This window comes from Corythoichthys intestinalis, chromosome 16 (genome assembly GCF_030265065.1).
Source record: "Corythoichthys intestinalis isolate RoL2023-P3 chromosome 16, ASM3026506v1, whole genome shotgun sequence".
Lineage (NCBI taxonomy): Eukaryota > Metazoa > Chordata > Actinopteri > Syngnathiformes > Syngnathidae > Corythoichthys > Corythoichthys intestinalis.
This window is the reverse complement of record NC_080410.1, coordinates 34,229,115-34,243,307: the sequence shown is the minus strand read 5'-3', so window position 1 is coordinate 34,243,307 and position 14,193 is coordinate 34,229,115. Positions and strand designations below refer to the sequence as shown.

General features: G+C 38.6%; 1 protein-coding gene across 7 annotated transcripts in view; it reads right to left on the bottom strand.

Annotated features, from left to right (window-relative positions):
- rbfox1 (RNA binding fox-1 homolog 1) overlaps positions 1-14,193 on the bottom strand; it is a 286,556-nt gene that overhangs the window by 55,276 nt on the left and 217,087 nt on the right. For all 7 annotated transcript variants that reach the window (XR_009067305.1, XR_009067306.1, XM_057860876.1 and 4 more), the window contains 2 exons: positions 13,962-14,054; positions 4,510-4,570 (listed from right to left, as the gene is read on the bottom strand). Coding sequence is in view for 5 of the 7 variants with exons in the window: in XM_057860876.1 (XP_057716859.1) it covers positions 4,510-4,570; positions 13,962-14,054 (154 nt within the window). In the remaining 2 variants the exon portion in view is untranslated. The remainder of the gene's footprint in view (positions 1-4,509; positions 4,571-13,961; positions 14,055-14,193) is intronic.

The following is a 14,193-nucleotide window of genomic DNA, read 5'->3' as shown; positions in this document are numbered from 1 at the left end:
GCGAACCACAGACGGGCCTGGATGTGCACTGGCTTCAGAAGGGGGATACGTCTGGCAGTGCAGGATTTGAGTCCCTGGCGGCGCATTGTGTTACTGATAGTAGCCTTTGTTACTGTGGTCCCAGCTCTCTGTAGATCATTCACTAAGTCCCCCCGTGTGGTTCTGGGATTTTTGCTCATTCTTGTTATCATTTTGACGCCACGGGGTGAGATCTTGCATGAAGCCCCAGAAAGAGGGAGATTATCAGTGGTCTTGTATGTCTTTCATTTTCTAATAATTGCTCCCACAGTTGATTTCTTTACACCAAGCGTTTTACCTATTGCAGATTCAGTCTTCCCAGCCTGGTGCAGGTCTACAATTTTGTCTCTGGTGTCCTTCCACAGCTCTTTGGTCTTGGCCATGGTGGATTTTGGAGTGTGACTGACTGAAGTTGTGGACAGGTGTCTTTTATACCGATAATGAGTGAAAACAGGTACCATTAATACAGGTAACAAGTGGAGCCTTGTTGGACCTCGTTAGACCTCGTTAGAAGAAGTTAGATCTCTTTGACAGCCAGAAATCTTTCTTGTTTGTAGGTGACCAAATACTTATTTTACACTCTAATTTGGAAATAAATTCTTTAAAAATCAAACGGTGTGATTTTCTGTTTTTTTTTTTTTTCACATTCTGTCTCTCATGGTTGAGGTTTACCCATTTTGACAATTACAGGCCTCTCTAATTTTTTCAAGTAGGAGAACTTGCACAATTGGTGGTTGACTAAATACTTATTTGCCCCACTGTAGCTATTATTTTGTTATAAAACATAATTTTCTATCCAGACGGAGGAGGCACACTTAAAATATATTGAATTGATAAGGCATCTTTGAGTGAACTTTGAGTAAAATTTAAGTATCTCGAGGCCGGGCCAATCAAAATATGGTCACCCTACATAGCAGTATACATTTGCTCACTTATTTTTTACATTTTGGCGGAAGCTGAGCTTCCTTTGCAGTCTTAGAGCAATCGCCACAGGATGAGATCCTGCCTAAGGGAAGGAGTTCACGGATTTTGGGGTGTTGCTCACAAGCGAGGAAAGAAAGGAGCAGGAGATCGACAGGCAGATCGTTGTAGTTTAACAGCAATGTTGTGAAGAAGGCGCTAAATCAAGAAGCAAAGCTCTCAATTTAGCACTAAATCTATAGTTCATGTAGCTGAAAGAACAAACTCATGGATACAAGCTGCCAAAAATGAGATCCGCAACAGAATGTCCAAGTGTGTATTTCGAGAGGATGAGAAGTGTCTTTTTATCCAGAGAAAAAACTGACTAGGATGCTTCCTGGATAACTACTCCAGCCTGGTCCACCAAGTGAATGTGCTACGGGATGACTCAGGAGATGCTGAAGACACTATCCTAGCTGGCCTGGGAACACTTCAAGATCAAAATCGCTGTACCCGCGATCTACCTTTAACAGTGTGGAGGGGTGTTCAAGGCAACATATGAGGTTATGTTGCTCATACGACATAATTAACTATGTACATTAAAAATATATATCAGAGCTGAAACAATTACTCGAGTAACTCGAGTTTAGAAATTGATTGAGGAATTTTATTCGCCTCGAGGAATTGTTTAATTTTATCAGCTCTAAGCATCATGTTTTACCACGACTACTTTTAATGTGACACAACACGCTGACATCATGTACGTACCGGAAGAAAACAGCTGCGGTGGATATATTTTTTCAGCTGTCCCGATTAGTCGACGTAGTCGACGTCATCGATGACGTAAATGCGTCGATGGGCAAAACATACCGTCGACGGGTAATGAGGGATTAAAAAAAAAAAATTACATGCGGATAAAGTTTAAAATGGCGGGCGCTCGCGATGCAAGCGGCTGTTAATGGCACCCCCAAGGGGGCCGCTGTTATTTCAATGTGACAGGCATTGTCAGATTGAGCAAAGAGGAAGAAAGTGGGCGAGCGAGAGAGAGGGAGCGAGATCGGTGAGTTGGGAAAGCGCGCGGGTAGCGCGGAGTTCAGTGGCTGCCTCCCCCACGTTCTTGTTTTGGTCAATAAAAGTATCCATAAAGAGCTATCCGATGCCTCTCGGTGTTTTTATGCACGCCGCCGCCGAGTTTGAAATCGGACGAACCGACAACAACGAGCCAAGTGAATCACCGGTTCACTCTTCACGACGGCGAGGAGTTGAAAACACCGCCAATTACCAAAAAGGGCAGAATTGGTGACACGTGAAAGTGGCATAAAGCCAATAAAGCGGACCAGAATAGCCAGAGCCTGGAATTATTTCAAGGAAAATATGGAGGGTGCCACTGTGTGTAATTTTTGCCAAACTGAGCTCGCATACCACGGTAGCACGTCGGCTATGAACGAACACTTGAAGCACCGTCACCCAAGTATAATTTTCGAAGACAACAAGAAACAACAAGCTAGCGGATTGTAAATCCATACAACTTTCTAACGATTTAAAAAAAAATGGAAGTTACCTTTATGTGCGTCGTATCAACGTGCATTTTTATTTAATAAAATAATTAATATATATATTACATAATTATGTAATATATTTTTTAAAATTATTATTAAATTTATCAGGATCATGGAAGCTCCCACTTGGGGAAAATATATACATATATACTGACCTGCATATACATAATATAATAAAAATATATATGGAAACAGCACTGGCCTGCTTACTGTAATCCATGACTGCACTAATGTTAGTGACTTTATATTATAAAGTATCATTGTGTATATACATATAGTAGTATACTATATTTAAATAAATAAATTAATACTATATATTTAATTTTTGTTACTGTGAGTATGTGTGCCTCTCATTCAAAATAATTGTGGTAATATTTCAGTGTGCCCTCTACTTTATCTATTTTCAGGTTAAAACAAACAAAAGTTGAACAGTTTTTCCCCTCCCCCCAAAATGCGGAATGCACACCAGAAAAAGCATCTGAACTCACACAAAGTATTCTGAAAATGGTTGTCCGGGACATTGCAATTCATTTTAACATTTAGAACAATATAGACAATGACATACCACAAAAAGAGTAAGAATTGTATTGACTCCTGTTAAAAAGGTGAAGTTTCAGTGTTTTTTTTGCACTAGTTAATGCAAGCAGCATTTGACCGCATTGTTTGTGTTTTATTATTGATATTTATGTTATTTATTTATACGTTAATAAAGAATTTAGGTGTTCCAAAATGTTTTTTGTGAATTAATAAGCTTCAACAAAAATTTCATTATAAGGAAGTTAAAAAAAAAAAAAAAAAAAATTATTAGATTAGTCGACTAATCGTAAAAATAGTCGGCTGACTAATCGGGAGGAAATTACCCTAATTTTCGGACTATAAACCGCTACTTTTTTCTCTCAATTTGAATCCTGCGGCTTATAGTCCAGTGCTGCTTATTCGTTGATTTATTTGGGTTTGGGATAGGCCTTTATTCGACAGCGGCGTCATAAGACTGCCATAAGACCGCCATAATTAGGACATGACACTAACATGAGCATTAATGAATGCTTATAACAGATGTCATTAAGTGTCATCGGGCAAATTATATCACCAACTCCATTTATGTCAATCCTGGATCTTTTACATCCTTTCAAAGTGACATAATTTGACATCTGTCATAACCATTCATTAATGCTCAAGACAGTGTCATGTTATAAGTGATGGTTTTATGAAAGTCTTATAGCGCCACTGTCAAATAAAGTAGCTAACTAGCAATTAATGAAACAACTGGAACAGTAACTGAAGAAATAATTAGCACAGAACATGAATTTTGATATTTACATATGCAGAGCTGCAATGCATGCTAGGAGGCATGTTGGATGACAACAATGTTGACAGCAGGTGACGGCAGAGGTTGACTATCTCCCCCAAGTGGCCAGTGATGGCAAAATGATGCTTCTTGAATTAATGAAGCTTTGGAGCCAGTGGTTCATTTGGTTATATGACAGACTTATGATGCCGCTGTCAAATAAAGTGTTAGCAGTTAATATCTTTTGGTGTAATGATCCCATTCTACATTGAGCACAGCTGCGGCTTATAGTCCAGTGCGGCTTATCTATGAACAAATGCCTTTTTCATGTCAAATTTGGTGGGTGGTGGCTTATATTCAGGTGCGCCTTATAGTCCAGAAATTACGGTAGTGGTTTGGGACAGCCCTAATATATTTGATTAACCAAGCATGGATATAGAGATAACGACGAAAAAGCCGACGAGAGCGGAGAGAAATGCACCAAGAAAGGGCAGAAAATATTAAAAGTGTGGAAGCATTTCGAGCTGGAGACCAAGGCGAACACTGTTTCACGTATTCACTGTAAGACAGCGCTTGCTTAACACTACCCCTGCCCGGCCCCGGCTACCCAAGGCCCCGCCAACGATTCCGCAACCCCAGCTGGACTCCACGACCGATGATTTGTTGGTTCAAGTACTATGCTGCACACATAGTCATGTAATGCTTTTGTACATGCTGTATCTATCTGAGGGAAGTTTACCTTACCATTTGCATATGGGTTGACTGTCTTCTTATTGGTCATTACTCGTGCTGTTGCATTGTTGACCTAAAGAAGGTAGAGAGAGAACTCTGCATTATGACAATCGTGCAACTGTAAATAACAGCTTGTGAAAGTCTGCATGCATCGTTCCCTTGTGTTGTGTATAAGGATTTTTTTATTTCAAAATGGAAGCAGCACAGTTTCATATAAACATTCATGTCATTTGTGTGTTTTCACAGTTGCATTCAGAAAAAAAACACATCCAGAACATATCACCTTTCTTTTCCATTTGCATATTTTCTATTATTTTCACCATGCACTCTACTTAAGTGACATTTCAGTAAATATATAGACAAAAAAAAAAAACAAAAAAAAAAACGCAGATGCATTTTGGCAATTTGTCTGATTTTGTTCTGTGAACACAGATGCATGCAGAAAGCAGGAAAATGAAACACGAAAGAAAACAAAAGAAATGTCAATAGGGGGGAGTAAGAAGAAAATATGCTGGAAGATTTATGCAACATCCAGTCAATCTTCGGAATTGAGATAAAGCACCAAAAAGCATTCACACTTGGACAACAGCCTCGACTTGCACGGATAAAATAAAACAAAACAAATCCCAACATATTTGTGTAATCAAGTCAGTCAATCAACCAACCATTGAAATCATTCCAAATATAAATAAAAGTTAACAAGGAAAAGTAAAATGCAGATGCATTATCTTCAAACCAAAATTCATAAATTATTTTCCAACAATCTCTGAGGGATGTGCAAATGAGTCATGTCTCAGTCAGTATCGCTTCAACACGCAGTTCTAGGAGAACACTTAGTGAATGGACATGTTTACTGTCACTTAAGAAAATATGTCAATATACAGCATCAACCCAACCACAATTCAAAAAGAAATGTCACGTGAGATTTAGTGTTGCAAACGTTCGAGAGGAAGAGAGAGAGAAAATGCTGGCAGAATGGCTTGCTCGCCCACACTTACCATTCCCAAACCTTTTGGCCCCGCCCACTTGTTTGTGTACTGTTACCGTTGTAACTTTGTTGGATGGGGCCCTAAACAAGCTACCATTGGAAGGATGGTGGGGGAAGGAGGGAATGAGAAAGGAATAAGCATCATCGTATTCAGGTGGCCAAGAAAACTTTGCAATCATTCCACTGCACAAACTCTCTCTTTCAGCTCTCCACTGTTTTTTCGCCTAGCATATTAAGACTGTTCTTAATTTCCATAGTTTCCATTAACCAACGTGGTAAACTGAGACCAAAAGACAGCGGTTTCTAAAAACCTTGAGGGGTCGTTTTTACTTGACTATTGGAAAAATCTACAAACCTACTCAATCAGTATGTTATAACAATAAAGGTGTATTTATATTTGAAAGCCTGGGCTTGGGGAATATAATATTATTATATCATAATATATTACATCTCAGCTTGTGAAAATACCAATTAAAAAACATTCAACCAAAATAATTATGATATAAATGAGATATACAGTGGTATGAAAAAGTATCTGAACCTTTTGGAATTGTCCACATTTCTACATAAAATCCCCATCAAATGTGATCTGATCTTTTTCAAAATCACACAGATGAAAAAACTGTCTGCTTTAACTAAAACCACCCAAACATGTATAGGTTTTCGTATTTTAATGAAGATAGTGTGCAAACAATGACAGAAGGGGGAAAAATAAGTTAGTCAACCATCACATTTAATATTTTGTGGCCCTCCTTTTGGCAGCAATAAACTTCAACCAGACGCTTCCTGTAGCTACAGATCAGTCTAGCACACGGGTGTCCAAACTTTTTGCAAAGGGGGCCAGATTTGGTGTGGTAAAAATGTTGGGGGGCGACCTTGGCTGACGTCCTTTACGTAAAACAATACATTTAAGCAAATTTTAGCAAGCCATTCTGTGTGTCACATTTGCTTTATTTTAGGGCTGTCAAACGATTAAAATTTTTAATCGAGTTAATTACAGCTTAAAAATTAATTAATCGTAATTAATCGCAATTAATCGCAATTCAAACCATCTATAAAATATGCCATATTTTTCTGTAAATTATATATACATTCTGTAAAATAAATTGTTGGAATGGAAAGATAAGACACAAGATGGATATATACATTCAACATACGGTACATAAGGACTGTAGTGGGCATTTCACTCTACTGTCATTTAAATCTGTCTATGCTGTCCTCACCCCGAAGCGTCTACTTTTTCCAAAGCTAGACAGCTAGTGAACGACGCCTTAATAATTAGACTTCTTCCTTTTTCATCTGATTTATTAATAAAATGGCCTCAAACCAATGTCCTCTTTAGACCGCCGTAAAACTACAAAAAAAAAGTACACAAGCATTGCATTAGCAACAACGTTAGCTTAGCACGCTATACAGGTTCACTAAACATAAACAATTCAATTCAATTCAATTCAATTTTATTTGTATAGCCCACAATCACAACAGAGGTCTCAAAGGGCTTTACAGAGGCAATATGATACACAATTAGAAATGAAGCAACAAAGATGAATAGATACAGTTCAAGTCCTGGGTATCCCCTATCCTAAGACCCTCCATGCCGGCAAGGAAAAACTCCAAAAACTCCAGAGTCAATTGGGAGAAAAATGAGAAACCTTGGGGAGTACCACAGTCAGGAGAGATCCACTCCCAGGACGGATAGACAGGAACCCCAGAACGGCTAATGGGAATTAACAAGCGAAATTGTAGAACAAAAAGCGTCTCATACAAAAAATATAACATTTCGCTAACTAACATAATATGTACATTCTTTACAACAACCATACTTACGGACAAATCTTGTCCAAGGATCATATGAGCACAACATTATCAGCCCGAGACGTCGTGCAGCCATAATGAACTGGCAAGAAAACAATAAACCATGTCGCAAAGCGACCACAAGAGTTCGCTGTTGGACAGCACAAAAAGCCTTGCTGTAAAACTTACCAAAAGGCAGAATACTTTCTGAGCGGGACATGTGCGTTAATTGCGTCAAATATTTTAACGTGATTAATTAAAAAAACTAATTACCGCGCGTTAACGCGATAATTTTGACAGCCCTACTTTATTTATTTATTTTTTATTAATAACTTCAACAATTTCGCAACTAGCCTTTGTGGCGTTCTCTTTCGACTCTCGGGCTCTTGCGAAATACTGCTGCTGTGAAATTAAACTAGCTTCAAGTTGCTTCAATTTCTCGCTACTTATCTTCCCTGTAATCTTGTCGTACATGTCAGCGTGTCTTGTTTGGTAATATCGCCTCATATTGAACTCTTTAAAAACAGCGACTGTCTCTTTGCAAATGAGGCAGACACAGTTCTTGCGTATTTTAGTGAAGAAATAGTCCAATTTCCACCTATCCTTGAAGCGCCGGCCGTTGCAGTCAACTTTTTTTTTTGGGTGATTGTCATCATTTTACAAAATTGGGAGTAAAGGGTCACATGTGGTAATGTTGCTTAGAGTGCTGCTGCCTTTTAGTGGGTAAATGAGGAGCAGCATTTAGTGTTAAGCTACTTCTTAGTTTTTAGTTAAGCTACTTCATATGCTTGTAGCAGTACTGCTGACCAATTTATTAGGTCTGTGTGCAGGCCAGACGTTATTGATTTTATGACAGAGGCTGGGGGCCGGATGAAATTTGACCACGGGCCGCATTTGGCCCCCGGGCCAGACTTTGGACATACCTGGTCAAGCACATCCATCAGGACTAATTCTTCTCTACAAAACTGCTGTAGTTCAGTCAGATTCTTGGGAAGTCTGGCCTGAATCGCTGTCTTTAGGTCATGCCACAGCATCTCAATGGGGTTCAAGTCTGGACTTTGACTTGGCTACTCCAGAACATGCATTTTATTCTTCTGAAACCATTTTGATTTACTTCTGTGTTTTGGATCATTGTCTTGTTGCAGCAGCCATCCTCTTTTTAGCTTCAACTGTCTGACAGATGGCCTCAGGTTTTCCTGCAAAACATCCTGATAAACTTTTGAATTTATTCTTCCATTAATGATTGCAAGTTGTCCAGGCCCTGAGGCAGTGAAACAGCCCCAAATAATGATGCTCCCTCCACCATGCTTTACGGAGGGGATGAGGTGTTGATGTTGGTGAGCTGTTCCATTTTTCCTTCACACATGAAACTGTGTGTTACTCCCAAACATTTAAACTTTGGTTTCATTAGTCCACAAAATATTTTGCCAAAACTTCTGTGGAGTGTCCAAGTGCCTGTTTGCGAACATTAAACGAGCAACAAGGTTTTTTTTAGAGTCCTCCTATGAACACCATTCTCGGCCATAGTTTTACACATACTTGACGTGTGCACAGAGATATTGGACTGTGCCAGTGATTTCTGTAAGTCTTTAGCAGACACTCTAGGGTTATTTTTACCTCTCTGAGTATTCTGGGCTGAACTCTTGGGGTCATCTTTGGTGGACGGCCACTTCTTGGGAAAGAAGCAACAGTGCCAAACTCTATCCATTTGTAGACAACTTCTCTGATTGTCGATTGATGAACATTCAGACTTTAAGAGATGGTTTTGTAACCTTTCCCAGCTTTATACAAATCAACAATCCTTGATTGCACGTCTTCAGACAGCTCTTTTGAGCCAAGATGCACATCAGACAATGCTTCTCATCAAGACATTTCTTACCAGGTGTGTGTTTTATAGTGGGCAGGGCAGCCTTAAATCACTCATTAGTGATTGGGCACACACCTGACTGAAATTGTTTGGTAAAAATTGGTTTCAATTGCTCTTTAAGTCTCCTTAGGCAGAGGGTTCACTTACTTATTAAAATATGAAAACCTATACATGTTTGGGTGGTTTTAGTTAAAGCAGACACTATATTTTCATTTGTCTGATTTTGACAAAGCTCAGATCACATTTGATGGTGATTTTATGCAGAAATCTGAGAAATTCTAATAGGTTCAGATACTTTTTCATACCACTGTATATAAAAGAAAATAATCTATAAGTACATGTATAAATGCATGTATTTTAACATTTTTAAATAAAATACTGTATTCTTTTGAGGGCGCGAAGTCTGAAGCGCGAAGTAGCAAGGGATTACTTAATTTCGTAGTAGAGGTACCACTGTACAATATATGACAAACATGTATATTCATGACTATTTTTGTAGTGTTTCTTTCATACTGACAGAACGAATGACATTGACATTGGGATGTAATGTAAAATGAAATAAAAACAATGCAATGCTACAAAGGCAAGCTATTTGATATTCAAACTGAAAAACATTTTGTTGTTGTTGTTGCAAATACCCTCTCATTTTATATTTGATGCCAGCAAAATGTGTTGGGAGAAGGGAAACAAAATATTGGGAAAGTTGAATGCTCAAATAAATTCTCAAGCACCAGCGAGAGATGCTTTGCCCTCCGTGCAACAAAAGCCACCACCAACAACAGCTGAGCTGGACAAATGTAAAAAGTTGAAGAAATTAGGAAGTGGGAAACATGTTTGAGAGTGAATGAAAAACTAGACTGCGTGCCAAAGATTAATTAATTTGTTTGTCTCACAGTCTGAAGTCAAATCAGACCTCTTCTGTTTCAGGTCATTCAGAATTACGGAAATTATTTAATTTTGTTAAATGCCACATTATTGAGCAAGAGAACTTCTGAGAGAGTTTTTTATATTTTTTCTTCGAGGTCAAAAGTTTTCATAAACAAAACGTATTACGGCTTTAAAGGTTATGAGGAAGTCTAGATGATGAGGTCATAGCGTTGGAAGGTTCTGATAGGTCAACTGCAGTGTTCTTTCGTCTATGATGACGATAACGAAAATATTTCGTCAATGAACACTTTTTTCATGACGATGACAAGATAGCGCGCTAAAAACGTGTCTTGGGGGACTAAAACGTAACGATATAAATGCCAGTTTTCGTCTGAAAAGACGAGAACAAGGCGAAAATGCGCAATGCTTTCCGTCACATGTTCACAATGTGTGACATTTTATGTGTATAACCTGCATTGCAGCAGTGTCTGGTTGTCTCGTGACGTGCTGCGCACACCCCCCCGCCCCCAACTCACCAGTGTCGTCTCCAGTCACTCCAGCTTGCACACACACAGTAAGATGTGTTTTCTTATCCAGATAGAATGTACTGTCTGTGCTGAGTGATCATCACCCACTAAAAGTAACTCGTAGCATTAGCATAGCATTCACGTTCGCATTAGGCTAATGCTAACGACGAGCATCCTCTTAAACTTTCTGACAACTTTTGTTTTAGAAACAGTTTGTGGCGTATAATTCATTGTAAATAATGTACTGTTTTCAAAGTTGGCGTTGTCCTTGTAGACGCAACAATACGTGCTCGTCTGTCAATGTTCATTCGAAATAGTTGGAAACCTTTATTTATTAATTTATTCTTGGAGTAAATTTTTAATAATTTTACAGATGAAAACATTTTTAGTAAACTTGGGTCTTGATTTTTCGTCAACAAAAACTAGACAAAGATTTACACATTTTGACATGACTAAAATATGACTAAGGGTGAGGATTTAAGACTAAGATGAAAATTAAAAGGACTGCCAAAAACAACAATATTAACTGAAAAAGTGAGTTAAATGACTTTACACTTGGGGATGTATTTAAGGCCACACCTGAAACACTGCTCCTTTGTTTGAAATCATGGGAAAATTAAAAGAAAGAGAATTGTGGCGCTCTGCAAGTCTGGCTCATCCACGGGTGCAATTTCCAGATACTTGAAGGTGCCACGTTCATATGCTCAGACAATTATATGCAAGTATAAACATCATAGGAATGTCCAGCCATCACACAACTCAGAGATAAACGTGTTTTGTCCCAAAATGTGCGAAGTGAACTCAGTTTGTGTGCTTCAAGTTAACATAATTAGAAGTGCTGAAATGCTAGTCAAGTGTATTTCAAGCTCGTCATCCACTGACCTACAAACTTGTCCTAGGTCTAAGTATATAGTAGAACTATATATCTAGTTAAGACGTATCTGAGTTTAATAACTGTTCTTTGTGCAAATAACAACATTGTCAAAAAATAAAGAAATAAAAATCCTCATCTACTCAAAGCTGTTTTATGCTTCTGCGTTCCCGTGATGGCAGAGCGACTACGCCATCATAGCGCATTCTAAGGGGCAGTTTACATGGCGACTCTGCGACACAAAGACGCAATGACTGAGTAGCGGACTCACCTCACGTGCATATGGTGTCGGCGAAGACGAAAAGTTCTGAATCCTGCCTCCAAAGTGGAAGAATCCGATTGTATGGGGTTATGAGGGGCTTCCTCGGCATGCATATCAAAGGCTCCTGCTGCGCGAGATCGGGCCGTTAACGTCAGCACTCGTATACATCACATTGGGCGTGCGCAGCGGTGCTACTACACATTAAAAACAGCAAATATGGTGGAATGTCGGCTTTAATTTACTGTTTTAATATTATTTTAAAATTAAATATGTTGAACGTTTCAATTTTTGTGCCTTTTTGAACAAAAGAAAAATGACATTGCTTCGAGTGGGCGGGCATATTTTTTTTCCGGGCTGAGGCAGCTTGGTGGGGTCAAAGTGCATCAATCTCTGTCGCCTGTTAATCTGCACTGCCCCCTAGGGCCTGGCATGAATACTACATCGTTTTCATGCGGAATTGCGACATTGTTCAAATGGAGACACAAATGCAAATGCAAATTTGAAATTTTTCGTATTCTTGGAGAGTCACCATGTAAACGGCCCCTAAGTTCTGCGTAAAGGGAACGCGTTGCTCTGTAATTCACCCCGCCTTGCCACTAGAGGGGTGTGGCTTTGTCTTTGTACACTTTTGGGGGACTCTTGTCGAATTCCTTTAGTTTTCCTCCAGTCATTGAAAGCAACGGTAACGGAGACGAAACATGTGTATTTGCTCCTGCAGCTAATCAATATTGAACAACAAATGTTGTTAATACAAATGTTGAAGCGTAGGCGACACAGATGTTGTTTACGAATGAAAACGGCAGTGTTGTTGTGTTGAACCGGAAACAACGTTCTGAGCGGACTAATCACAGTCCTTCGACATTCACGTTACATGCGTTGACGTGAGACGTAGTCAGGATTATTTGAAGGTGCACGTCAGGCTACGGCGTATGGTCGTAAATCGGGTCTGCGTTAACGGTAGGGGTGAAAGTGGGCCAGAACGGTCAGGAACGCAGTTCCGGTATAAGATTCAGGGCCGGAACGTTGTTCCGGTATACGGTGCTTTGATTCCGAAAATATGAAATATTAAAAAAGGGCAATGCAACAGAAAATGGATCAAATCTTCAAGAGCAAGGCAAGAGTTAAGGAGGCTTATTTATCATATTTAGTTTTATTTGCTCTGATGGGGAGGTTCAGAACATCTTAGCTGTCAATGTGCACTTTGGATTTATATTTCTTGATTTATGTTAGGCTACTTATTCATTTTCTTATGATTTAAAAAAGTCAATGTTTGCGCGATCTTCAAAATATATTTCATTTCACTCTGCATAATATACGTCTTTTGTACTTATTTTTCTGAATGTATGTTATTTACAGCTGTATTATTAAAAAACACAACAAAAAGTAAATGTTCCCATTAATTTCAATTTTAATATATATCTTTTGTTCTTAAGTAGTTAAAATTTTGCAGTAAGTATGTGAGGAAATGAGGGAAATAAAAATCAGGAGATGGAGGTTGGGGTTATTGCTGTTTTTGTTAACTTTTATTTTGCAAATCATTGAAAAACTCAAATTTAGAATGAAAATCAGTTTTTGTATGTGTTATAGAAATAACTGACCAAAACAGTTTTTTTTGCATTTCAGTAGTTTTGACCCCCACCCAACCCCCCCCCCCCCCCCCCAAATAAATAAATAAATGAATAGATAAAGGTGTCAAATTTCTTACTTTCAGGAAAACGATAACCGGAAACAGCATTTTATTCCATCAAAGATTATTTTGATTTACTTTCTCATGGGCAGTTTGCATAATTTAGAGATGTCTTGGAAAAAAATATACAATTTAAGAAACATAACACTTTAGGGACTCTGTTAATCTTTTTACAAATACAAAGCAGTTATTATAATTGTGGGGCCCCTGTGATTGTTTGGATCTATTTTCATTTTAAAATGGTCTTGTGTAAACATGGTGTAATTCAGCTGGGAAAGGTTCCATTTTCCGTGAGATCCTGCACATATGTGGCAGACAGATTTTTTTTTTTTTTTTTTACCCCTTTGCCGCCCTTTTTGAAATAATATGCAACAAATAAAACCAGCTACTGACTGAAATGCGCTTTCAACAAAACTGCAGGCACATACAAAGGCAAAGCATTAAATGACTTTTGAATGCCCTTTTATAAGAAAGATGTAAGTTAGAGTGTTGTGGTCCACAATCGAATGCGCACACAAACACACTCTTACACATATCAATAGGTGACAAATAAGACAAGGAGAAGAGAGAGTAGAGGAAAGGAAGATTTGAGCACATGTACCTCTATCTTACGACCTTCCACCACAGTGCCGTGTAATTTCTCCCTGGCCCTGTCAGCTTCCATACTATGCTCGAACGTTACGAATCCAAAACCCTGCATGCAGAAAAGAGCAAAAATACCAAGAAAGATTATTTATCACATTTAATTGTATTATAAAGCAACAGCTAAAAAGATAGAGCTTGTGTTTTTGTGTGTGCGGAACCATAAGAAACCTCACATTAAAATAAAATAA